The sequence below is a fragment of the Boleophthalmus pectinirostris genome, unplaced genomic scaffold (genome assembly GCF_026225935.1).
Source record: "Boleophthalmus pectinirostris isolate CB_2022bp ecotype Guang Dong unplaced genomic scaffold, ASM2622593v1 HiC_scaffold_20, whole genome shotgun sequence".
NCBI lineage: Eukaryota > Metazoa > Chordata > Actinopteri > Gobiiformes > Gobiidae > Boleophthalmus > Boleophthalmus pectinirostris.
This window is the reverse complement of record NW_026571153.1, coordinates 8,401,717-8,428,249: the sequence shown is the minus strand read 5'-3', so window position 1 is coordinate 8,428,249 and position 26,533 is coordinate 8,401,717. Positions and strand designations below refer to the sequence as shown.

General features: G+C 38.9%; 1 protein-coding gene across 1 annotated transcript in view; it reads right to left on the bottom strand.

Moving 5' to 3' along the window:
* Positions 1 to 26,533, bottom strand: part of ablim2 (actin binding LIM protein family, member 2) — a 138,534-nt gene that overhangs the window by 21,839 nt on the left and 90,162 nt on the right. The window contains exons 7-13 of the mRNA XM_055156615.1: positions 22,325 to 22,412; positions 20,090 to 20,148; positions 17,101 to 17,178; positions 15,256 to 15,399; positions 9,838 to 9,869; positions 9,311 to 9,429; positions 7,151 to 7,420 (exon numbers count right to left, since the gene is read on the bottom strand). Coding sequence (XP_055012590.1) covers positions 7,151 to 7,420; positions 9,311 to 9,429; positions 9,838 to 9,869; positions 15,256 to 15,399; positions 17,101 to 17,178; positions 20,090 to 20,148; positions 22,325 to 22,412 — 790 coding nt within the window. The remainder of the gene's footprint in view (positions 1 to 7,150; positions 7,421 to 9,310; positions 9,430 to 9,837; positions 9,870 to 15,255; positions 15,400 to 17,100; positions 17,179 to 20,089; positions 20,149 to 22,324; positions 22,413 to 26,533) is intronic.

Genomic DNA, 26,533 nt, shown 5'->3' with positions numbered 1-26,533 from the left:
TATAACAGATCAAAAAAGAGCGTAATATGGGCCCTTTAAATTTGTTCAATCCACGTATGTATTGTGTAATAACAATACAATTTTTTCTTGTGCAATTTTCATAAGCTTGACGGTTCTTGGTTTTGACTTTTTAACCACAAGCAAAAACAACTTCGTAAAGAAAACCAGATGACTGACAATATTCACTTTTGTTGTTTGTGGATGGCTTGAACAACAGTTTGCATGGTATCCTATCATCCATTCTAGTTTTCTCAGTTTCACAATCAAAATCACTTAGTTTTGAGCGAGCTGGGTTATGAAGTCACTGTCAGTCCTTGAGTAAGTACAACACACACTGTAGATCCAGAGCTGCGAGGGAGGGTCCTGTACACAGCCCTGGGTGTAAAGTGCATGAGATCACTAACAAGGCAACACTTCAGCAATCGTTATACACACACACACATGCTTTAACACACCAAAACTGTTAGTGCACGTTGTAAATGTAGGCCAAACTTCATATAAACTGACTTAAAAGTGCATTGTGTATCTTTTTTGGTCTTGTTTCGATGGATATATCATAGAAATGTTAAATAGAAATGATAAATACATTAAAAAACAGGCAATTTATAAGGTAACTTGGTCTGGTTTGGTCTCCATGAAGACAGAAAACGTTTAATACCACACTGCAAAACAGACAAATTCACATCTCAATCGAGAAAAGTTACACAATACACCTTTAAGAATGATGATTTAAAGGGACGGTATGTAAGATTGTGATTTTTAAATTACACAAACATAACATTTTGAGGTATATATGAGGTAAACATGTTCAAATCAAATATTGCTTGCTGTAATGCTCATTTATTCTTAATTACAAATACTCTGGACATGATGGCGTAGTTGTGGATTTGGGTTGCCAGTTTCAATGCTAAAATCCAGTTGGTTTAAACCTAAAAGGAGTCTGATCTGAATCATCACTAACTAACAGGGCTGAGAATCGTAGGGTCCCTCAGAGTTCAATACGATACTCGATACACAACTCACGATACGACATGATCACGATATGGCGATACATGCGATTATCAATATATTACACATGATACTGCTGTTTTTTAAGAAAGACATACTTTTTAACAACAGTATTTCTCTACTAAAACCACTACATGTGTAAAGTTAATATTAAAACATCAAAAGTGTGTTGCATAAATAAGTTTCCTTGTACTAAATTGAAGTGTGGTCACAAAAAGATAGCTAAAAGACACCAAAAAGCACTCTTGGCGATATATCGATACACCAGTCCCCAAGATAACGATACTGTATCACCAAATTTAGTATCACGATATATTAATATTTCAATATTTTTGCATACCCCCATTAGCCAGGCTACACCCGGTTTGCAAGAACCCCGGAAGTTGTAGACTGCGCACCAGCCAATCAGCGAAGAGACGTGAAGCCATAACATCAAACTCAAGTGTCTGTCTGGGTCCCTTTTGTGGTACAGCACAACAAGTAAAGAAAGCGGTCGAGATGGATGTAGACGAAGACATTCATTCTGTGTTGCCAACGATTCCCGAGATCGGGGATTTAAAGCCGGAACAAAGAAAATGCTTGATGAGTTTTATCAAGGGGAAAGACGTTATTACCCTTCTTCCTACGGGATTTGGAGCATTACATATGTCACGACCAAATAGCAGCGATTGGTTAAATAAAAAGGTACCCGCCTACCGTCGAGTGAACAAATTCTAATGCTGCGAGGTCAGACGGTTTCCACAAAGTGAAACCTGCAGATGAATCAGGCTATACCCATCATCAATCAGTGCTACTCTAGTTTCTGCAGTTTAGTGAGTGAATTCTAGAGGTTCTGGGCTTTCCACATGAGCTTATACATATACTCAGAAGCAGACACACTTGTATGAGCAGGTTAAAGCGCTGGCAACCCATGATCAGTAAAGATTAGTTATTTTTTTTAAACAATAAAAGCGCAGGCCACATACCATACCTTTAAGATTACGACATAAAATGCATTTGAGTTATCATTTTACTTAGACGGTCCATTGAACAACTTTTACGCGACAAACTACTTCATATACACAGAGTTCTTCCACTGTGTCCAAATCCATCTGAGTCCAGTGGTGCAGTTTGTAATATACGGCTAGGACTGGCAAAGCTATTCCTCTCCTCCTCTCTTTCATCCTCCCTCTCTCCGCCTCTCCGGCCTGTCACACTGAATCTGCCCGAGAGCCCCAGTGTACGTGACTTGTGTAACCCTGCTCTACCTCATGCTTCTAATCAGACGATTCCATGCTCCAAGAATGCATATGTTAGCTCAGGGCAGTCTGCGGTGTTAGAATAGCTTTCCAAAACAGGAGAGGGCTTTCCAGACACTATACAACAACTGGCTTTAACGCATTATTCTGTGTCACTTGCAATGAAATCCAAACAATATTGAGATGTTTTTTCAGTTTCAGTTGCCATCAAACATTTTTAAAGTAACATACAAGACAAGTACAATTGACAGTATGCATGTCCTTAACTCCACTTTTAAACTGCTGGAAAACTGTCTCTAAAAATAGAAATTACATCTAAATCAAAGAAATTACAAAGCTGGGTGGTTGATTAATGGTTAAAATATCATATACTTTACATATATTAGGTAGGCCTTAATATTAAACAAGATAACCCTAGATCCTGTCCAACATTATTTCATCTTTGTAGTGTTTCTCGACCTTACGATGAGATATATTTGTATTATACTATATTTAATTTTATTTGTACATATACACTACAGGTCAAAAGTTTTAGAACACCACACTTTTCCCATTTTTTACTGTTTACTATTTACATATTCTAAACTTTTGATTGATGAAAGTGTCCACCTTTGGCAGATATAACAGCTGAACACACTCGTGGCTCATTCTTTTTACAGCAGAAATCAAATATTCTTCAGAAAGTTCTTCCCAAGTTTGTTGCAGAAGTTCCCATAAATGTGTGGCACTTGTAGGTTTCTTGGCTTTCACTTTTCTGTCCAGTTCATCCCAAACCAGCTCGATGGGGTTTAAGTCTGGACACTGTGCTGGACACTCCATGTTTTCAAGCTTTACCATCGTGTTCTTTTTTCCTGAGGTAGTTTTGGCAGAGCTTGGACTTGTGTTTTGTTATCTTTAATCTTTTTTTTTTTAACCTCTTTGTACTATTTCAAGCTCTTCATTGAACTTGCACAGCTTGAATTGCAATAAATAACTGGAAAAATGAGGGTGTTTTGAAAGGTAGTGTACATTCGGTAGGCCTTAATATGATAACCCTATATTCTGTCAGTCATTATTTCATCTTTGCAGTGTTTCTCCTTACAACCTCTTGTATATAACTGAGATATATTTATATTACTATATTTAACTTTTACTTGTACTTATGCATTTGTATAATTATGCCTTATTTGACACCAGTCACTTGTTATTTTGCTACTTATTTTGAATCTATTATTATGATTATATTTACCAAACATATTTTTATGATCATTGCTATTATATTTATTGTGATGTGTGAGCTTCTGTGTCCAAAGAATTTCCCTTGTGGATCAAAAAAGTTTGTCTAAAGCCTTATTCACACGGGATAAGTACAACCTGTGGATGTCGGGTAATTTGCAAATTACCGCCCCACCTCTTTGTTACTTGCCGCGTATAAGCGAAGTCTGTAAATAACTCTTTTACTGACGATTGAAAGAGAAAAGAACGTGGCAAGAAAAGAAAAAAGCCCTATTCGCACGGGATTAGTATGACCTGTGGACCTTTGGTGATTTGTAATAATTGCGGAGGATGCTTGAGATCTTAATCCCTTACAAATGCTCCATGTGTGTAATTTGTAAACTAAAAATTCCGTTGCAAATTACCTACTATATTTCTCCAAACACAGATGTCCGGTGATAATACTAGTCCCGTGCGAATCTGCGATCTCTTCCTTTTCTTTTCGTGTTCTTTTCTCGTTCAATCTCAGTCACTGTCAGTAAAATAGAGTAATTTACGGACTTTGCTTATCCTGTGCGAATGCGCTGCAAGTAACACAGAGGTGTGGCGATAATTTGTAAATTACCAGACCCCCCCATGTTGTACTTATCCCGTGCGAATAGGGCTAAAGATAGAAAAGGCGCACAATTACAACAACAAACAGTTGCAGACTCGCATGGGACTAGTTTTATCACCGGACGTCTGTGCTTGGCGAAATATCGTAGGTAATTTGTGAAGGAATTTTTATTTTACAAATTACAGAAGCACAGGATTAAGATCTCAGGCATCCTCGGCAATTATTACAAATTACCAAAGGTCCAGAGGTAAAACTAATCCTGAGCGAACGGGGCATAAACCTAAAATAAGGCCAATTGTAAGAGCTGTGACATACAATGGGATGTAGATACACTAGAGGTTCACTGCAAGCAAGAAGGACAAGCAAACCGATGGAATTATGAGATCTTAAACCTTGACTAAATTAAAGAGTATCAATATCACACTATACAACAACTTAACCATGCAACAACCACCATGTCCACAGACACAAGGCGAGCACAATGGGAACAGTAGTGGCCCTAAGTGTGATCCTTGAGGTGCACCATGAAACCTGACCACAGCACAATACCGCACAACGACATCACAGTACCTATAACTATAAAACAGGGGAGGGGTACACTGACTACAGAAAGACTATGGGTTACCGTTAGGAGGGGGCAAACTCAGGTGGAGAGAGTTCTTAGCTGTGGGGTCGGGTTCGGGGTCCGCTTTTAACCCTGGGGAGTCATAGAAGTTATATGGAGTAGGTACACTGTAGAAATATGCAGATCTACATTTAAATTATATGTTTTCAGTAGTATACATTAGAGTTTTTAAAATATAAAAAAGTCAGACTAGACAACTAACTATTATCAAAACTACCATCTTCCCAGTTGTCACAAGTTTTTTGCTCACTCCAAACTTTGTTTCTGCTGCTTGATTACCATTTTCAGCTGCAGATTTCACTACTTGCAGCTTGTAATTTGCAAAATGTGACTTTCTTTTTAGGGGCATTTGTGTTAAATTTTCTCAGTCCTTTTTATAAGTTCATTTAAATTTTAAAATTTCAGTGGTACAGAAATAATGGTGCGACAAGACAGAGGCTCTTTCTGCAGGAGACATGTGCAACAGATACTGACACACAAACCTAGAGCCTCTTGAGGCTGTCAGTGTGAAAATTTTTATATATAAGTCACACTGGAGTATAAGTCTCAGGACCACCCAAACCATGAAAAAAGTGCTGCTTATAGTCCGAAAAATACGGTAGTTTTGATATAAAAAGCATACAAACTGCTTTATTCATGTATTTTGTCTCGCCCCAGTACAAACATTGTATAAACAGCTCTTGAGGTCAGCATAAGTCCGCTGTGTATTGTCTGCATCTAATTATAACGTGCTTTCATGTTGGATAATCAGGAAGTGCCTGATTAGCATGTCAGTTGTTGTTAGCTCTACCGTGACGGCAAATCTTCGCTCTGATCTCTGAAAGTTGTGAAAAGCGCTTATAAACTCATTGTGGTGAAGTGAAAAATAACGTTGTCAAAAATGCTCAAATCCACCATTATTCAGAATTGAAGTCATTTTAACTCGTTCGGTTCGATTTCAGATGTGGATAGATGAAGTAAAAAAACATAAGTCTAATTGGTTTGTGATGTTAGTTTTAGGCACATGGTATCATGAAACAGACTAAGCAGTTTCATGGCTCTGGTGTGATCAAACGGCGGTCGCAACAATTGAACTCGACCCACACCAAGAAGACACTGGTCTGCATTGAGTCACTCGTCTACGGTTAACCAAAAACCCAAAGGCCACAGCCAGACTTTCCAAGACTGGGTTAATATGGTGCTTCAAACCTCGCCATGCCAAGTGACATCAGACTTAGTGCTGGGCTAGTATCACCGCACTGCAAACTCTGAGACCGATTAAGTCCAATACAGAATGTCACAGGATGGTGGCGCTATTGGGGACCCAGTGAGTATATAGCGTAAATTAACGTCTACAAAACAAAAGCGACAGGTGGTAAGGGAAGTTTAGAAACATTTGCTACCTGCTGGATGGATGCAGAAATTAAAGCCACAGTAATGTAACAGATAATACTCCCTACAACTATACAACAACTCACCCTTTTTTGCTACTTATTTAGAAATTATTTCAAGATTTATATTTTTGCTCTTTCTTATTATATTATATTGTGATGTGTGAGCTCCTGTGTCCCTTGTGGATCAACAAAGTTTGTCTAAGTCTAACTTTTCAATCAAAATGTAGACAACTTTTTTTTTTCTCATTTTGGTCATGTTTACTGCAAAACATGCATGCATGCATCTCCATAAACCTGACAGGCCTGGAGCAGTGTGGAATAGGATAAAATTGATCAATCCTCATGAAGAATGTTCCAAAGTATGGTTTTAACCAGGGAACTCAAACTCAAATTCACAGAGGGACAAAATTAAAACAGGGGACGTCGTTGGCCAAACTAAATATTTATTGAAAAATTTCAACAACAGCTGCATGTTTTCTCTTCTTTTGAGATACGTAGTATTATTAAAATAAATGTTTAAAAATATTTTTACTTAAACACTGAATCCAGAACAACCATAATATAAAATAATAACAACTCTATAGCCTGCGCCGGCAGGCAGCTCTAATACATATTTGATATGATCTCGCGGGCCAAATATAATCATATTGCTGGCCAAATTTTGGCCAAATCAGAGTTTGACATGTTTGGTTTTAACTGTCCATAGTGGAATCATGCAGGTGACATTCCACTTCCAGAAAAAATACATACTGTGCCTTTAAGTGGAGCATCCTATAATACAGAGTTATATGTTGGTAGTAAGGTGGTGAACATTCTTGTCATAAAAAAGAATGAATGACATGGTAAATATATTTGTTTTTATAAAATGAAATTAACTTCAGGCATAAATACTTTTAAGATGGGCGGCAATATAGTACAGATCTTACTTTTCACTGCTGCGTTTAGTGAGCATTTACCAAACCACGTCATTCTGATCTTAAGGAAGCTGCATTAGTGGAAAAAAAATATTTCTGTATAATTTAGGTTCTAGTTTCATGGGTCCCATATATTCTTGATTCTGTATTAGACTTGCGGTCAGCCTCAGCGTGCCTGATACCTCTGAAGTACGGGATGTAGTTGTGCTGCTGCAGCAGGGCCAGAGTGGTGGGGTTTAGGTGTAAGGCAGTGCCCCCTGGTGGTACGGGAGAGCACTTGCCACTACCGAGCCCTCCACCGGCGCTCCCCTCTGCCCCCCCACCCCCGCTGTGGTACCCGGGCAGGGAGGAGTACTTATGTCCTCCCGGGAGAGTGGGGGGTGGTGACAGGGAAGTGGTGTCACGGGGCAGGCTGCTGTATCTGCCTGTAAGGACTGTGTCTGGTCCAAAAGCTCCATTCAAGTCAAAGAAAAACATGGACACAAATTGTAATTTTTGTGCATATTACAAATATCACATTAGAATTAAGAGAGAAATTTAAAGAAAACTGTTACACAAACTTATTATATGACAAAAGCCATAATTATAACCAAAGGTGTGTAGAGTAAACAAAAACTGTGCACTATGTAACAATTCTGAGGGATTTGCCATCTGCTTGTCTCCATAAAAATGTTATTGCTTTACCACATGGTATTAAACTTTAGCCAGACTGGTGCCACCTAATGCCTCTGCTCAGTTTCATTTCTCTCCAGCGACTAGGTCAGGAATCGGAATACACTAGACCAAGGGTCTCAAACTCAAATTACCTGGGGGCCACATTAGATAAAGTCTGAGTGAGGCCTGGGCTGCATTGAGTATTCGATAAATAGCAGTTGCACGAAAAAAAAAAAAAGCCGTATGTGCACGTGTACTCGTATTAACAGATCCACTTAGACTCGTTGCTTCACAACTGCTGTAAATTGAGTTTTGGGATGTGAGTTGCGTTAATAATCTGTTGTGAATCTGCATGAGCACTGGTTGCAGCTTCATCTGTCAATGCGGCCCGCGGTAGGGGGGTGGGATTGTGCGTACATCTACCGTGGGCCGCACTGACATTATTCTTTGGAATTAAGTGGAGGACTGCAAAAAATCCTTCCGAGGGCCACAGTTGGCCCCCGGGCCGCGAGTCTGAGACTAGACGGTTCGCAAAACCCCAGAAGTGCAAGTTTGGGCACCAGCCAATTAGCGAAGAACCATACATTCTGTGTTGGCAACGATTCCCAAGATCAAGGATTTAAAGCCGAAACAAAGAGAATATTTAGTGAATTTTATCAGAGGAAAGACGTTATTGTCCTTCTTCCTACAGGATTTGGTAAAAGCTTAATATACCGGTTAACCCCGTTAGCGGCGCATTACATACGTCACGACTAAATAGCAGTGATTGTTTAAATGAAAAAAAGTACCCGTCTACCGTCGAACGAACAAATACTAACGCTGCGAGGTTTCTACGAAGTGAAACCGGCTGATGAATCAGGCTAATGAAACTTATCTATCTTGCTACAATATTACATTATGACCTGCATTTTTACACTGAGCTTGCTTTAACTTTGCACAACAAGATGGATTCTCGCAATATTTACGAGTTCACAAACTCTCAAGAATGCCCCCGCTGGTGCGATAACGCCTGACAGGTGGTGGTGGGCGATCAATCACGTCTCAGCATTGGGGTTTGTACAGAAGCCAAAGACAAAGCCCCGAAATGAATCAAAACAGACAGATGTACTTCAGTCTATTTTAGCATCAAAACAGACGCTTTTGTTTGTGGAAAACGTGCAGAAGGTAAGAGCTTTGTGCATCTGCAGACAGGAGAGATATCTGTGCTTTTCCCTCAACTGGATGTAAAAAAAAGTTTGATTTGCTTTGACGTATCAGATTCAAATAGTCATCATGATATTCCATGTTTCCTGATCTCTTTCAGTCCAGATTGATAATGTGTAGAAGTCCTAATGTGTACAGTTCAGAGTGACACGCATATCAGTCCAGTTAGGCTTGCTTCTCCTCAGATCTGACCTGTAACCTTGTTTTGTGGTTGGAGATAAATACGTTTAATGTCCCCCTTTAGAATATTTCAGGCAAAAACAACAACATGGAGACAAGCAAATTACAGTTTCCACCAGAGAAGTTTAGTTACATAGTGCATCTTTATTGAGTTGGACATTGAAATAGAAAAACACCTCAGATTTTTTTTTACCATTAATGTAATAATATAAACATGAATGGACATAAAAACTGACACATAAATTGTAATAAACCCGGTGACAATGTAGACTATGAATGATCAACATGCAGTAATAGTTGTTTACCTGGCCGGCTGTAGTTCTGTGGAGAGCGGGAGGGAGTGTAGCGTCCGTATCCCCCCAGAGAGCTGTTGGAGCTGGGGCTGGAGGGTCTCCTCTGCCTCGGAGACTTTTCCCCGTCCCCTAAACCAGAGCACAGAGACACACACGGCAGATGAGCCTAGATTAGAGACTAGATTAGAGTTAAATTATACATTAGGGATTAGACGATTTTCACCATAAACATCACAGCAATCAATATCTGGGTTAAGTTGAAAGTATCAGACACAATATTCACCATTCTCAAAATCAGCACTTACAAAATATTACGCAAGTAGAAGAATGAAACGAAAGCAAAAACACTTGAATGCACAGTTGAACAAAAATCAAAACATTCTGAATTTGAAAATTAAGAAAAATATTCAATCTCAGGCAAGGCACTTCAAAAAAAGACCAGAAATTAGTTTACTGAACACCAACAGAACAGTATACATGAATGCACATGATCACAGGCTGCACCACAGAGACAGGGTCGTACATTCTTGTGCGTTACCTCGGTGGGAGTAGGAGAGAGCAGCTGGGGGGACTGTAAATGGGAGAGAGGCTGATGATTAAAATTCATAGTTGGATCAGAGTCCTGCACCGGGTCGGGTACAGGTAAGGGCAAATAGGTGCTGAAACAGGTGGGTTTTAACGTGACGGTAAAAGGATTTTACTACTGTTTGGTCAATATGTCACCATTTGTCATCCAATTGCGATGTTTCTTCTCACAATAACTGAAATACCCCCAGCCCCCTCCCCACACACATATCCCCTTCATATTATTTTTGATAATAATAATGATACAGATTGTTTCAAATATTAATTTTATGGACATAAACTATATAGCAGGGGCCTTCAGGAGTTAAAATACCGGAACTGCAAAAACATAAATGAAATGTCTTGAATTGGAAAAAGGCAGGTGTACTAGTACAGCGGCAATACAAATCAATCCTAATTATGTATCTTCTTGTTTAAAGGTGCAGTGTGTAACTTTTCAGATGCAGAGTTAACCACCTACTTGTCTCCATAAATATGTATTGCTTTACGTGAAATATTCCAGTGTAGCGCATTAAATTATTGCTCAAAAATGCTTCAAAAAACATTCATTTGCTGGCTCACCTAACTGCAGATACTTTAAAGAACTATAAAAAAAACTACTATAACTTACTATAAAAAACTTGTAAATTGTTTCTATAAAGATAAATCAATTTATTACCATACTGTGGAACATTCCTGGCAAAAACTTATCTTGTCTCTCCATATCCACTTCATATTATTTTTGATAATAATAATGATACAGATTGTTTCAAATATTAATTTTACGGACATAAACTATATAGCAGGGGCCTTCAGCCTGTAGCTCTCCACCCTTTTCCACGTAGCCCAAGTCATCCACTGTAATCACCATTGTAAACCATAATTTTGAGGTCTAATGTTGTGCACTAATAATGGATGATGGGTTCATAGGCATGTAACTGTTCTCCATCTTAAGCTCGTCGTGGCTCAGTTTTTTGCAACTGCTAAAATTTGTATGTCTTTGGCATTTTTATTTTCTTAAGGGAGCTCACCAGAGGAAAAAGGTACGAATCTCCTGCTATATAGATTTTTAATGACTGACATACACATGGGCGGGTCAGGACTAAATCAGGATTAAACCAGGACGACACCAGGATCTGCGGTGGTCCTTTCTTCTACGGTCACCCGATGGTCTACACAGTGAGGCTTGGTTCAGTTCTGGTTTAGTACTGGTTTAGTCCTGTTTCAGTCCTAGTTCAGTCCTGGTTTATTACTCCTGGTTCAGTCCTGGAATCAGACATGGGTAAATCCTGGTTTAGTCCTGGTTTAGTCCTGTTTTAGTCCTGTTTTAGTCCTAGTTCAGACCTGGTTTATTACTCCTGGTTCAGTCCTGGAATCAGTCTTGGGTTAGTCCTGGGTTAGTCCTGGTTTAATCCTGGTTTAGTCCTGTTTTAGTCCTGTTCTAGTCCTAGTTCAGTCCTGGTTTATTACTCCTGGTTCAGTCCTGGAATGAGTTCTAGGTTAGTCCTGGGTTAGTCCTGCGTTAATCCTGGTTTAGTCCTGTTTTAGTCTTGGTTTAGTCCTAGTTCAGTCCTGGTTTATTACTCCTGTTTCAGTCCTGGAATCAGACATGGGTAAATCCTGGTTTAGTCCTGTTTTAGTCCTGTTTTAGTCCTAGTTCAGGCCTGGTTTATTACTCCTGGTTCAGTCCTGGAATGAGTTCTAGGTTAGTCCTGGGTTAGTCCTGCGTTAATCCTGGTTTAGTCCTGTTTTAGTCTTGGTTTAGTCCTAGTTCAGTCCTGGTTTATTACTCCTGTTTCAGTCCTGGAATCAGACATGGGTAAATCCTGGTTTAGTCCTGTTTTAGTCCTGTTTTAGTCCTAGTTCAGACCTGGTTTATTACTCCTGGTTCAGTCCTGGAATCAGTCTTGGGTTAGTCCTGGGTTAGTCCTGGTTTAGTCCTGTTTTAGTCCTGTTCTAGTCCTAGTTCAGTCCTGGTTTATTACTCCTGGTTCAGTCCTGGAATGAGTTCTAGGTTAGTCCTGGGTTAGTCCTGCGTTAATCCTGGTTTAGTCCTGTTTTAGTCTTGGTTTAGTCCTAGTTCAGTCCTGGTTTATTACTCTTGTTTCAGTCCTGGAATCAGACATGGGTAAATCCTGGTTTAGTCCTGGTTTAGTCCTGTTTGAGTCCTGTTTTAGTCCTGTTTTAGTCCTAGTTCAGACCTGGTTTATTACTCCTGGTTCAGTCCTGGAATCAGTCTTGGGTTAGTCCTGGGTTAGTCCTGGTTTAATCCTGGTTTAGTCCTGTTTTAGTCCTGTTCTAGTCATAGTTCAGTCCCTGGTGTAGTCCTCCTGGTTCAGTCCTGGAATCAGTCCTAGGTTAGTCCTGGGTTAGTCCTGGTTTAGTTTTGGTTCAGTCTGCGGCGTGTGCGGTGCAAAAGTCCAGCATCTCGATTAATGTTTCTTCTGCTCAGTAAATAAAGCCCGTGAAGTGATGACAGTCGAGTCGCGTCTGTGAATTTGTATTTGTGCTGAAGAAAGCGTAAACTTTTCATTTCATTTCGTGATTGTAATTCTTAATTTTGTAATTGTCTTAACTTTAATTTGTATTCTGATAAACACTTCAGTTAGAATGCTCTTAATCTGTGTGTTTTATCTCGGGCACAGGTGAGGGTTTAACTCTGATATAATCACGGGTTAACGTGTGGGTGTGGTGCTGTACTGTGTAGGTCTCCAAAAATGGACCCTTGCAGGACTCTGAGGTGGATATGGATCTAAGGTATTTTCACATATCTGTCAATATCAAAAGCAGCTCTCTGATTGGCTGTCTTCTAAAGCCTGACAATTAACGCATGGATATTGGATGTTAACAATGTTTTATGAGGTTAATGATCTAAATACTTCCTCTTTTGGCTTTGTGAAAATCATGTACACCGTCTTTAATAAAGCAAAATAACAAAATGGCAGCTAACCTTGTAGTTTAATCTTCTATTTAACCTTCTATACACTACTTTATTCTACCTCACCTACTTTTACTTTTTCTGACTGCTACTTCATTGTGGTTGGAACTTCCAGTTAAGTGGGAATTTGATTCATTTCAATAGAGAAACTAAACAAAAATGTTGTAACTAAAATGTGACATTAAAACAGAATGATCAGTGTCCTGAAGTTGTCAAAAACAGACCTACAGTTGTGTTTTGTTTCATTCACATGTTTAACACCCAAACCCAGCGTATTTAGGCTGAATTCTTCTCTCAAACTGAAAACACTCTGTTCCACCTTGTGATGTCATGTGGCAATACAGGAAGCGCTCCACCGTGTTTTTAAACTCCATACACCTTCACTAATTTCACTAATTTCAGCCCTGGAATTGCCAGTCTCTATTACCACTACTACTTTACCGACTTGCCAAAGCCTGATCCTGAGAAGTTAAGCAAGTCCGGGCCTGGTTAGTACTTGGATGGGAGATCACTGGGAAAATCAGACGCCACATGGGGGCGCCAGTCGCAAAAGCTGTCGTTGCGTCCTTAGGCAAGGCACTTCGCCCACATTGCCTAGTATGAAAGTGGTGTGTGAGTGTTGGTGGTGGTCGGAGGGGCCGATGGAGGTCCAGAAAAGCGAATTATTATTACTAAACAAGCTTCATGACATCACAAGGTAGAACAGAGCATTTTGAGCTTCGGAGATGTAGACAGACTAATAATAAAGTTACTCAAACATGTGTGAATGAAACAAAATATAGAACCTTTGATCATTCTGTCTTATAACCATGCACAAGGACCGTCAAGGTATCTTAGACATCTTTGTGTTTTTTGCAAAGCTAGTGAAAATAACTAGTGCATGGCAGGCCTTGTTGGAGGGCGTGTGAGTCAACATTGGCCCAGGTGTGCTCGTGTCAGGTGTGGGTGAGCTCATGATATACTGTACGGAGGGGGGAGATCACAGTCTAGTTTACGCGCTCAGGGCTACAGGTCTGCGGCTGCACTACAAAGCTTTGGATGTGCTGACACTGGTGATGAATGGAGCGCGGTGAAATGACAGAAAAATGAAGGCAAACAGCTGTGACAAGTGTGAAGGATTTGTCCCCTCTGGAGTTAAAATACCGGAACTGCAAAAACATAAATGAAACGTCTTGAATTGGAAAAAGGCAGGTGTACTAGTACAGCGGCAATACAAATCAATCCTAATTATGTATCTTCTTGTTTAAAGGTGCAGTGTGTAACTTTTCAGATGCAGAGTTAACCACCTACTTGTCTCCATAAATATGTATTGCTTTACGTGAAATATTCCAGTGTAGCGCATTAAATTATTGCTCAAAAATGCCTCAAAAAACATTCATTTGCTGGCTCACCTTTCTGCAGATACTTTAAAGAACTATAAAAAAACACTACTATAACTTACTATAAAAAACTTGTAACTTGTTTCTATAAAGATAAATCAATTTATTACCATACTGTGGAACATTCCTGGCAAAAACTTATCTTGTCTCAGTCTAAGTCTAAGACTATGTTCAGACTGTAGCATGAAGTGACCCAAATCAGATTTTTTCACCCCTATGCTCCTGTATCTGACCTTTTAATGACAGTCTGAACGACACAGATCCGATTTTTTTCAAATGCGACCCAGAACACTTGGATATGTGCTCCTGAAACCGATACATATCCGATCTTTTGACATGTGACTTCAGTCTGAATGGTCAGGTCACATTCATCCCACCTACACATCAGGCTCAGAGTCTAGTCAATGGAGGGAAAGCAAAGGTTAGCGAGTTTATTAATATTTGGGGGGATCGCTGTATTCAGGCCAAATTGGGGGGGGTCTTATCGGAACCGGGTGTTTTTTGAAATGATTGCCGAAGAAATGGTCGAGCATGATTACAGGCGTCCTGGATTCAATGTCAACGAAAAATAAAGAGCCTGCGAGCCAAATACAAGAAGGCTAAAGACTCAAACAAACGACGCATCTGTGGACGTGTAACTTGTCCATTTTACAAAGAACTGGACCGTATTTTTTGAGACAAGCCCAGCGTTTAGGCGGCTTCCGTAAACAATGAGCACGCTCGCCGTGTGTGACGTCATCGTGTCCTCCAGTGCACATGCGGGACACTTTTGGGGTGTTTAAAGTTCACACTGGAGATCACATACAAGCCGCATTTAATTGGAAACGTGAACGACTTCGCAAAAAAATCGGATTTCACCAAAAAATCCGAATTGAGAATTAAGCCCTGCAGTCTGAAGTCTAAAACATCTCCGTGGAGCAGGTGGCAGACTCTCCACGACAAAAGTTACAAAGAGTACCAGTAAAACAGTTTAGGGAAGAGAGATTTGAAACGTATTTTTAACACACTATTTGATTCCTGCACGACCTACATGTAACAGTCAGACAATCACAGAACAACACAGTAGACACATGTACCTCTCCGTAGTGTCTTTCCTCAGACGGGTAGCTCACATAGGGGGAGTAGGAGAGCATGTCGGGTCTGTCAATGTTGTAGATCGCCTTGGTCTTTGGAAGAGCGGCCAGATCTTTGTAGTCCAGCATCTCCTCTCCTAGTTTGGCCTGGAACGAGAAAAGAAGAAATGGTGAGGCAGAGCTGTAATAAGAAATCACATTTTAATCAAATCAGGATATAATAATGTAAAATCCAAAATGATATGTCAGTAAAATAATGTGGTTTGGGGCAAAATTCAGACGTCAGATGTATAAATTTGACATAATTTTTGCGCTGTATTGCCCAGATTCAAAGGTTATCTTGTGTTGTGTTTAAGATTGAAAACCACTACCTCTTGTTCAAGAAAGTGTGGGAGCAGTAATGAAAAAGTTCTCCCTATTTATTTATTTATTTTGCATGTATAACATAACAATAAAAAAAAAACACACACACACACAAAAACCAACCCAAATATTAATATAAAGGCTCCATCTAATAAACACATACTTTTTTTTTACATTATCATTGTGCATTAAAAAAATAAATAAAAAATTACATTCAAACACCTTGGATTAAATTAATTTCATTCAAACATGGATTAAAATACAATGAAACATCCACAATTGAATGATTATCAAGCACTATCATGAAATATCAAACACTTTCTCACACTCTTTTTAAGAAACGCCGCCGCTATTTCTATTCTATTTCAATTCTATTTCTTTACCGCACAATTTTGAGACACTGCACCTCGGGATAAGGCCTGTTCACCTTATAGAACATGAGAAAAAATATATTTATAATATACTACTGGCTGCTGGAAAGAAGTGTATTACAAGAAGATGGCTCAGGCTACGTTTAAATGATGACGTCTGAACAGAAGATGCAAAATTGGCGTCGCGTCTTCACTTTTTATTGACGAGTGTTTTCGGGAGGAAATCTGCGCGCATACGGTGAGGCAAGAGTTTGTGAAATTCAACTGGGTATGCATGCCCGGTTTGTGTGTACTCTATGTGACATAAACACGTATGTGACCTGAGCAGATCTGATCAAAGTTTTGTGTCTTGGGCAGTGTGAATGGAAACACTACGGCGGAGCGTATTCAACTTTTCTACTCTGGAGGGTGGTTCAAATTTTTGCATTTTTAAGTCCCAAAAACATCGTCACCATCTAAACGAAAGGAACTTCCAATAAAATATTTTGTCGTTTTTACCTGCAAGTGTTCTCGTATAAAGTTCCTTGCCTTGAGGATTGAATAATGTTGTGAATTTACTAGTTACGTAATGGAAAAACTGACATTTTATATGAGACTTGACTCTGACAAATTTGACAATTATTGGAAAACTTGGAGAGTGTTTTGTGCCCCGTTTAGATCAGATTTTCAGAACTGAGTGTGATCTGATGAAACCATTGTATTTTTATTTATTAATATAGATGTTTTATTATTATTACTTTTATTATTACCAAGCTTTTTTTCTTTCTTTCTTTTTTTTTCTAACAAGCTTGATAATTCTTGTAATACATGTGCGGTGACTTTGTTTATTTTTTGGAAAAGTAGAAAGGAGACTGTACAATATAGAATCTTCCTTTGTTCCCAGTAAATTTTAATTAAAAAAAAAAAAAAAAAAAAAAGATAGAAAACCACATTTGAAGCCATATTTATTTGTTTTGAAATTGAAATTGAATAAAAAATTGGGATCATTCAGACCAAGAAAAGCAAAAAAAAAAAAAAAAAAAAGGTAAGCAAATGTATTATGTTGAAAATGCTATGTTTACGAAAGTGAGATATCAGTGCCCTCTAGTGGTGAGTGTGAGTGGTGCAGGCTTACATAGATGACTCTGTTGGGCGAACCCGAGGCGCTGGAGGCCGGCACTGAGGTAATGCTCTCAGATGAAGTCCTGGTCACCTGATACACAAAGTACAAATACACAAAGACTTCAAAGAGCGGAAGTAACAGATCTGATAGGACGAAGTAGTGCAGTCTGTCAACACCAACGCAATCGAACAAACTAACGAGTGACACAGTATGAATAAATAACACATCACCTCATTAAAAAAAAAAAAAAAAAAAAGTGTAGAATGTCAACAACTGTGATTTCAGAAGATTCTGCTGTGTCCTTAAATTGGTCAGTAAGATTAAAAGCCATCAAATTGAAAAAATTTCGCAAAATCTGCAAATCTTTTCATCAAACCTTGTGATTATTGGTGCACTGTTGGCATGCTAATTGTCATTTTAAACTCATCGCAGCGAATAATTAGTAAAATCAAACAATTTCTCATTGTAGTTCACATTCTTAAGATGGTAAAAAATGTATTTAAAAAGTACAGCACCTATATCAAACCCAAAGTCTTAATCAGTGACTAGCAAGTATAAATACACACATGGTTAAAGTGCGTATGACAGGTTTTCTCCAATTTTTACATTATTTTGTGGGATAATATCTGATAATCAGTAAATATACTTGATTATTTGATACTGATGAAGAAGCAATTTGTGAAAAATACAGGAAGTAGAGAGTTGCATACTAATTACTTCACACTAGGGAGAATTTTATCTAAAAGTTCGGCACAATTGACATTTTTCACAACGGCCAGAAGTGCCTCTTTGTAGGTTTGCAGGACTTCAGGTTAATGCTTTTCTATGGCGAAATATCTGTGGAAATGTCTCACGTATTTTCCACCAGCTTCATAAATCTGCCCCATCACCAAATCTTCATCCAACAAGGTCGACAAAGGACATATTCTCTCTATGAAGAATTTATCCACAACTATCAAGGTAAGAAAGACGAAAACGTAAAGGCGAACAACGACGGCGCATTAGTGAACTACTGAGAAGAACTAACATTATGGTCATGAATAAAACAGAAGTAATAAGTAATTCATTAAAAAGTAACTTGTTACTCAGACTGACTCTAGAATAAAATTACAAAACTGATTTCATGATGTAGATAGTATAAAGATATGATATGTATAAATATGGTATTTGCCAAGAAGAATAAATAAATGAATGAGTTTTTAAAATTTTGCATTTTGATGTGAGTAATTGTAATTGCATCTTTCCAAATGTCTTCCTGGTTTGTGACGTAAGTGTGAATAGAGCCTACACGGGCTAGTGCAAGAGCTGCTAGAGCTGAGCTAGAACGGGCTCAGAGCAGGGCTAGGCTAAGTCTTACAAAACAAAATTTTAGGCGCTTTGAGGATTTAAATAAAAAAAAAAAAAAAAGATTATTTTGTGAAAATAGAAAAGAATCCCTACAAAATCCAACCTTTGTGAAAGTTGTCAATGTCCTGTCAGCAGAACACGGGCAGTTTGAATTCACAAAAAATGTATTTTGCTTCTACGGGAGAATTCTTTCTGGACCCAAGCTCCAGGAGCTGCAGTACCTGGAGCGGCCACTAGTTGGACTCGAGCCGAGACAAACGGCCTTGCCTGCCTTATCCAGATTTTATTATAGATCCATGAGTTCAACCTGTCATGGGCACTTTAAATGTAGCAAACAAGCACAAAAGTCCAAACATGTCAGAGATGCAGTGAGGTTGTTTTCTTGTTGACAAAAAAAAAAAAAAAGTGAAGAAGAGAGAGCAGAGTCCTGCACCGGGCCGAGTACCCACAAATAGTTGCTGAAACAAGCAGGTTTTAACATTTTGGAATTTTTCGGACAGGTATGTGAGTCGGTACTGATTACACACGATCGTGTCAGGTGAATCAAATGAATGATGAACGGGAGAAAAATACTTGACGTGTGTCCTTCCTGGACAAGTCAAGTCCATTGCCCTGGAAACAAGTGTCATTTCCCTGGTCTTTTCCTGGAACAATGGCAGACCAGGCTGAGAGAGACTTTTTATTACATAAACACATCAGCTGAAGTGAACAGCTCGGTGGCTGTGCTCCTGGTTTAAGTCCTGGTTTAGTCCTGGTTCAGTCCTGGTTCAGTCCTGGTTTAGACCTGGTTTAGACCTGGTTTAGTCCTGGTTTAGACCTGGTTTAGACCTGGTTTCGTCCTGGTTCAGTCCTGGTTTAGTCCTGGTTTAGACCTGGTTTAGACCTGGTCCAGTCCTGGTTTAGACCTGGTCCAGTCCTGACGATCAGCTCTGCGGTTATGGTGTGTATATATTTTATGCTAATGATACTGTTTCAGTCCTGGTTTAGTCCTGGTTTAGACCTGGTTTAGTGCTGGTTCAGTCCTGGTTTAGTCCTGGACTATTGGGCTGTCAGACTAATGTGCTAACCCCGATTTATCACAGGCACGGGTTGGGGTAATGGGTGGAATGTTAACGGGTCCGGGCGGGTGATATAATCTCGGGTTAACAGGCGAATGCGTTGCTGAACTGTGCGGGTCCCGGGTCTCCAAAAATGGACCTGTGCAGGACTCTGTTCACAACATTTTTCGCAATTCAAATATGTTTTCTTTTCTCCGCTGTATGCATTAAAAAATCACTAACCCATTCTGAAAAGTCAAAATGTCCACCTTCAAACCTTTATTAAATTGTGTCACTATTAGCATCTCATTCAAACCCTGTATCCAGAGTTAGCAGCAGCACATGCAGCACGTCGTGAGGAGCATTAGCATTAGCATTAGCATTAGCTGCGGCACGCTCAGAACACGAACCAACCTCTTGATCACGGATGTCATTGAGCTGTATCCGCACCTGCTTCTGGGGAAAAACGTCAGCGATGAAGAAGGCAGTGGTTTAAGCTCGCAAATGTATGAACCGTAAGCTAAAGCATGCGTCCAGATCCAGGTGCTTTATATATCGAGAAAATTAACTCTATAGTACTTTTTTTTTTGGGTTCTTTTTGGCACTTTTCTACCCACCTTGCTCTTCTCTTCTTGCTTGGCGGCTTGTCTGCACGGAGGATGCCAGATTGAGTTCCCTACAGACACAAATGTGAACAAAACTCATTAAAAAACATTAACATTTAATCAACACATTTAAATTGAAGTCTAATGTTAGTTGTGGAGATGTTTTGCCAATAAAACTTTATGAAAATCTTGCACTCAATGATGTCAGCTAACTTCTTTGTGTATTTCATGCTGTAGCGATATTAGATACAGTTGTAGAATATAAATGCAAATATATGAGTTAAGTTTTTGTTTTGATTACTTCTTATAAATACAGTATATGATTACCGTATTTTTCTGACTATAAGTCGCACTTTTTTCATGGTTTGGGTGGTATTGCAACTTATACTCTGGTGCGACTTATATGTTAAAATTTTCACACTGACAGCCACGAGAGGGCGCTGTAGGCCTGTGTACTCATGTACCACTGTCACTTCACTCTGCTGCACATGTTGGCTGCAGAAGAAAGAGAAAGAGCCACTGTCCTGTCTGTATCATGTCAGACGATCGCGCCATTACTTCTGTATCACTGACAATTTTAAATTTAAACAAACATAAAGACAAATGAAACCATCCTGTCAGGATTCTGAAAAGCCAGAATAATTCTAACTGGAACTGATGCTGAGTCTGATGACAGCGACACAGAAGAGGAAGCGTCGCTCTGTTTACCTCCAGAGGTCACAGAGTTGCTCAGAAGTGACACCGAGGATGAAGAATTCAATGGATTTAGAGATTTGGAGTGAGATGGAGAGTTTGGTAAACTTGTTCTCTTCTGTTGTTTATGTTATAATTATCTGAAGAACTGTTCATATGTGACGTTAACAGTCTGTTGGGTTAGGGTTAGATTATGAGATTATTACTAGAACTTGACTTTCAACATGACATGTCGGTTCCTGGTCTCTGATTTTATAAAATAAATTCCCCAAAAAGTGCGACTTATAGTCTGGTACAACTTACATATGCTTTTTTTCTTCTTCATTACAATTTTTTTGGCTGGTGCGACTTATACTCCAGAACAGCTTATAGTTAAAAAATACGGTATATGAGTTTACAAAATCTGTGGTAACAGATTTTTTATCAAATAAAAAATCAAACGCACACCAAGGTTCTTGTAGAGGTGTAAATGCAAGGAACAGTAAAATAAAATTGAAAAATGCATAGCACACTCAAATGGCCGATGTCCAAAAGCTTTTTTTATTTTTAAATAACGTTTTGGCAAAAATAGCCTTTGTCAGTATAGTATAGTACAGTACAGTACACTGTGGTCCCTGTGGCTTTGTGGGTTATTTAAAAATAAAAAAGCTTTTGGACATCAGCCATCTGAGTGTGCTATACATTTTCTCACTTTTATAATAGATTTTTTTCAACAAAAAATGACTACACCAGTGTTTCACATTCATTTTTACCCCCACAAAAAGGTGATACAAATGATACTTGACGAGGGTGATCAGAATTTCAAAATCAAAAACTGGGACACGCTCGGTTTGCGGTGGTTGGTAATAATAAATTGTGAAACGAGTATGTAAGGAAAATTGTTATGCACTTGGTGAGTCAGTATAGTCACATTTACTTTGTGTTTTGGTCATTTTTAATCAGATTTTCTGTATTTTACCACTAATAACAATGTATGCCTCCAGATTGGTCAAAAATTCCTGGGACATTTTTCATATAAAAATTTGACAAATCACTGGTTTTGGATAAATCAGGGCTCAAAACTGGGACTGTCCTGGGTAAACAGGGATGTCTGATCACCCCAAACTTGACAGATGTAGTGGTGTTATGAACATATACTATAAAAATATGGTAACTATATTGCTTGATTTCAGATGACATAAAAACATTTTATAGGCCAATAATATTAAAAACAGATGTGGGTCAACTAAAATTAATATTGTTATGCAGGTTTTTATTCTATTACAGTGAGTTCTTGGGTCTTGTGTCTTATTCACAGGTTCAACATTTGATCAGTCTTATGAAAAGCAACAACTACAATCTGAAAACCACTGATTTAATTTGTAATCTGTGCTTTTTTTTATTTTTTTATCACTGGGGGCAAGGATTATGACATGTAAGCTCCAAAAAATGTGCCACCAGTCTCAGTCTCAGTCTCAGTCTCAGTCTCAGTGTAAACCTGTGGGAAACGCTGTCTTACGTTGGGTTTGGTTTCTCTTTGGCTTTGGTCGTAGATTGTGAGGTGTGTGTTCTTACCTTGCAGGTACATCTCCTCTCCCTCTGCAAACATGAGCTCACAGCGGGCACAGCGGGCACATGTGGGGTGGTAATGCTTCTCTCCAGCCTGGGGACAAAAACAGTAGGTCAGGATAAAATGGAAACTATATATATGTGTGTACAGTTTAAAAGTATACAGGCAACAGCAGGTATGTATTTAACATGTTATAACTACACAACATGGACTTTTTTTTTTTACAATTGCATTTTGAAAGGTACATTATGGAACCTGGTTGTGTACATGTGAAGTCATGACATGTTACGGGTCAGATCTGTGCAGAGGTGACCCAGATTACTGTAAGAATGCATGTTTTCAAGGTATTTTCGAGCAACAAAAACACCTGTCATTCGATAAATTCAACATAGATACACGTTTAATACCGTACTGTGATGCAGCGCACGATATCGATACTGTATCATCACATTAAACGATACGATATATTGATATTCATCCACCTCATGTTGTTTTAAATTGCTGTTATACTTCACTGTTGGCGTATTTTTGTATTCTACCCCACAGGACTTTATATATTTCCGTGTCTTTGGTGCATGTTTGAACTGAGCCGTTGTTTAGTGACATTTGCTGAGTCAGTGTGAGGAGCGGCTCTGTGGAGAGGCAATGGGCCGTTTCGAATACACCATCCAATTAGTGTTCAAGCGCTACACAAGACTGCACACGGGCTGCTGTTTCACACTCCTGCCAAAAGGTGGAGCCCTTGTGCAACATTCGAAACATACAGCAGCCAAACTAGGGACAGACTGATCCAGAACATGCAAGAACATTCATCAACTTTCCCTGCAGTGTGATGCAAACTGGAGGCACAGCTCGGTCTGAAGCCTGTCTCAACTTAATCTGAATTATAAACATTAATCTGAATTTTATTTTAACACAATCTGACCTTAAAAAACAGACTTAGCTGGAAGTAGAACAGGTGAGCTGATTTGTGCAGATAAACAAGTCGCACTGTTTTTTATGTTAGTCACTATTGAAAATAAAATACCTCACAGGATCACAAATGCTCGTACTGATTAAAAATTAGACAATCTAAAAATGTATTTGGCAATGCAATGAAAAAAAACAATATCTAGGTAAGTTAAAATGACTTAAATTAAGAACATTTGACTTTATTTGAGTGGATTGAACTTGACAAGTAAAATTATCTACCAATCAAATAAGAGCAACCTTTGATTTTGTTTCTTATTTTAGGTGCAAAAACTTGTTCTTTTTCTTATTTTTAAGTGTAGCCAGATGTGTTTTCATATTTTAAGTACAAAAAGTCTTATTTCATTGGTGGATACTTTTACTTGTCAAGTGAAATTTACTCAAATCATGATCAAACTTTGCAAATTTAAGACATCTTAACTTGACTAGATTTTGTTTTTTTTTGCAGTGTGTTGCATGTTGGGATGGTTGCACAGTTTTGATAAGGGGTTTGATATCGATGGTCACCTGGGTTAGTCTGATTCATCAGCCGGTTTCACTTCGTAGAAACTGTCTGACCTCGCAGCATTAGGATTCATTCACTTGACAGTAGGCGGGTACTTTTTTAATTAACCAATTGCTGCTATTTTTTCGTTATGTAAGCTTTTCCTAAATCCCGTAAGAAGAAGGGCAATAACGTCTTTCCCCTTGATAAAATTCCCCAAACATCGACTTTGTTCCAGCTTTAAATCCTCGATCTCGGGAATCGTTGCCAACACTGAATATATGGCTCTTCGTTGATTGGCTGGTGCCAGAACTCACATTTCTGGGTTTTTTGGGAACTGTCTTGTGTATTCCAATTCCTGACCTCGTTGCTACACCCGGGTATCAATTTACCGACAGTGTTACAGAAGTCTAATATTTGCACACAAAAACACGTGTCAGTCTGTACTCATTTATTTATATTTTGTGACAGTGTTTGTATCGTTAGTTTTCTGTTGTTTTTTTTGTGTGTGTGTGTGTTTGTGTATTGTATTTGTCACTATATGGCGTCTTAAAACTTCACAAAATGAATAAATAAATAAATCATTTGGCAGTTGTTCTCTATGTGTGTATTGTGTCACCGTGGTAACTGCCGAACATACGTCATAGACTTACTGTACATGCAGGTCCCTGTAATAAAATCTAATCCTTATGTACTGTACTGTGTAATATCAACGGTGTTTTAGCACAGTTAAAGGTGCATTATGTAACTGTCTATACTGAGATGTTATTGCTTTGGTTGGAATGTTCCACAGTAAGACATTAAACTGTTTCTATCACCATGGAGAGGCTCCCCCGCTCACTGTAAGAATGCATGTTTTTACAGATAATTGGAATAATTTCAATCAATATATCTCTATGAAAACATGCAGGTGAACCAGAAAAGTTACAGAGTGCACCTTTAAAAAAGAGTTAATACATTTTTCAAGCTTTCAAGCCTTTTCAAGCTACTTTGAGTTGGAGGTGGTGTACATAGGGGTATGCATAAATACTGAAATATCAATATATTGTATTGTTTAATTTGATGATACAGTACTGATATCGTGGGCTGCTGTATCACTGTATTGTACGAGTATTTTTAGACATATTTTACTCAATTATTTTATATAAGAGCTACAATTATGGTGACATTTTCACTGTTTTGATGAAAAACACAAATTTAGTGGACTTAGTAGAATCAGTACAACCAGGCTGTTGCCACCTAGTGCCTCCACTCAATTTCATTTCTCTCCAGTGACTAGATCAGGAATTGGAATACACTAGAGGATTTGCAAGAACCCTGGAAGTTGTAGACCTCACACTGGTCCATAAGAGAAGAGCTGTGAAGCCATGACATCAAACTCAAGCGCCTGTCTGGGTCCCTTTTGTGGTACAACACAACAGTAAACAAAGCGGTCGAGATGGATGTAGACAAAGACAGACATTCTGTGTTGGCGACGATTCCTGAGATCGAGGATTTAAAGACAGGGAATGTTTGGTGAGTTTTATCAAGGGGAAAGACGATTTCACCGTCGGACCTCGCAGCATTAAGACTCGTTCGCTCAACGGTAGGTGGGTACTTTTTTATTTAACCAATCGCTGCTGTTTGGTCCTGACGTATGTAATGCACCGTTAACAGGGCTAACTGGTATATTAAGCTTTTCCCAAATCCCGTAGGAAGAAGGGCAATAACATCTTTCCCCTTGATAAAATTCACCAAACATTCTCTTTGTTCCGGCTTCAAATCCTCGGTCTCGGGAATCGTTGCCAAGACAGAATGTATGGCTCTTCGCTGATTGGCTGGAGCCTGAACTCGCACTTCCGACGTTCTTGCAAACCATCTAGTGCATTCTGATTCCTGACCTAGTCGCTGGAGAGAAATGAAATTGAACGGGGGCATGGCTAAGATGATATTGCCCTTACATATATCACGACTAAACAGCAGCGATTGGTTAAAGAAAGAAAAGTACCCGCCTACCATCAACCAAACGAATCCTAATGCTGCGAGGTCAGACGGTTTCGAATAGATCTTGAAATATATTGTATTGAATTGAAAGTGCACTGTATTGAAAAATGTATTGTGGCCTTTGTATCGAGGTATGTATCGTGTCGCCAACTTCTTAATGGTACCCAGCCCTAGTTTACATCCTAGACAACTGCCAGTTAATTCCAAACAGGATTATCATTTGCTGTGGACACTTCACTTCATCTATAATCTGAATCTGGGCTTGAGTTCGCATCAAAGGTGTTGGTGACATTGAGCAGTGCCAACGGGAGGCGTGCTGCCAGTAACTGAAAAGTCCTCCTTCAACACTCCAGACCTGTTCACAATGAGGTGACAGAGTCCATATAAGCCTGCAGCCTGTCCGCCGCTTGGCCACGTTTGCATGAATAGCAACATTGACTTTCAAATGATCAACACTAATGAACGCTTGTGTAGACTCACCCGGTCACAGCTTAAACTTTCTGGTGTGGTAATAAAGTTTGTATATTTGAACAAGTTAACAGAATGAGGTTAAAAAGTCGGGCTTAAAACGATTTGCAATGAAACAGATGTTGAGCATTTATACGAGTGTTTATATGTGCAAGCAAGTGAAGTCTTTTTTATTTCTTATCTTCTATTTTATTTTGACTTGAACATTACATTTATATAATTATGTCTTATCTGACACCTGTCTCTTGATCTTTTTTGCTACTTATTTAGAATTTATCATTACCGTTTATATTTTTTACTCTTTGTTATT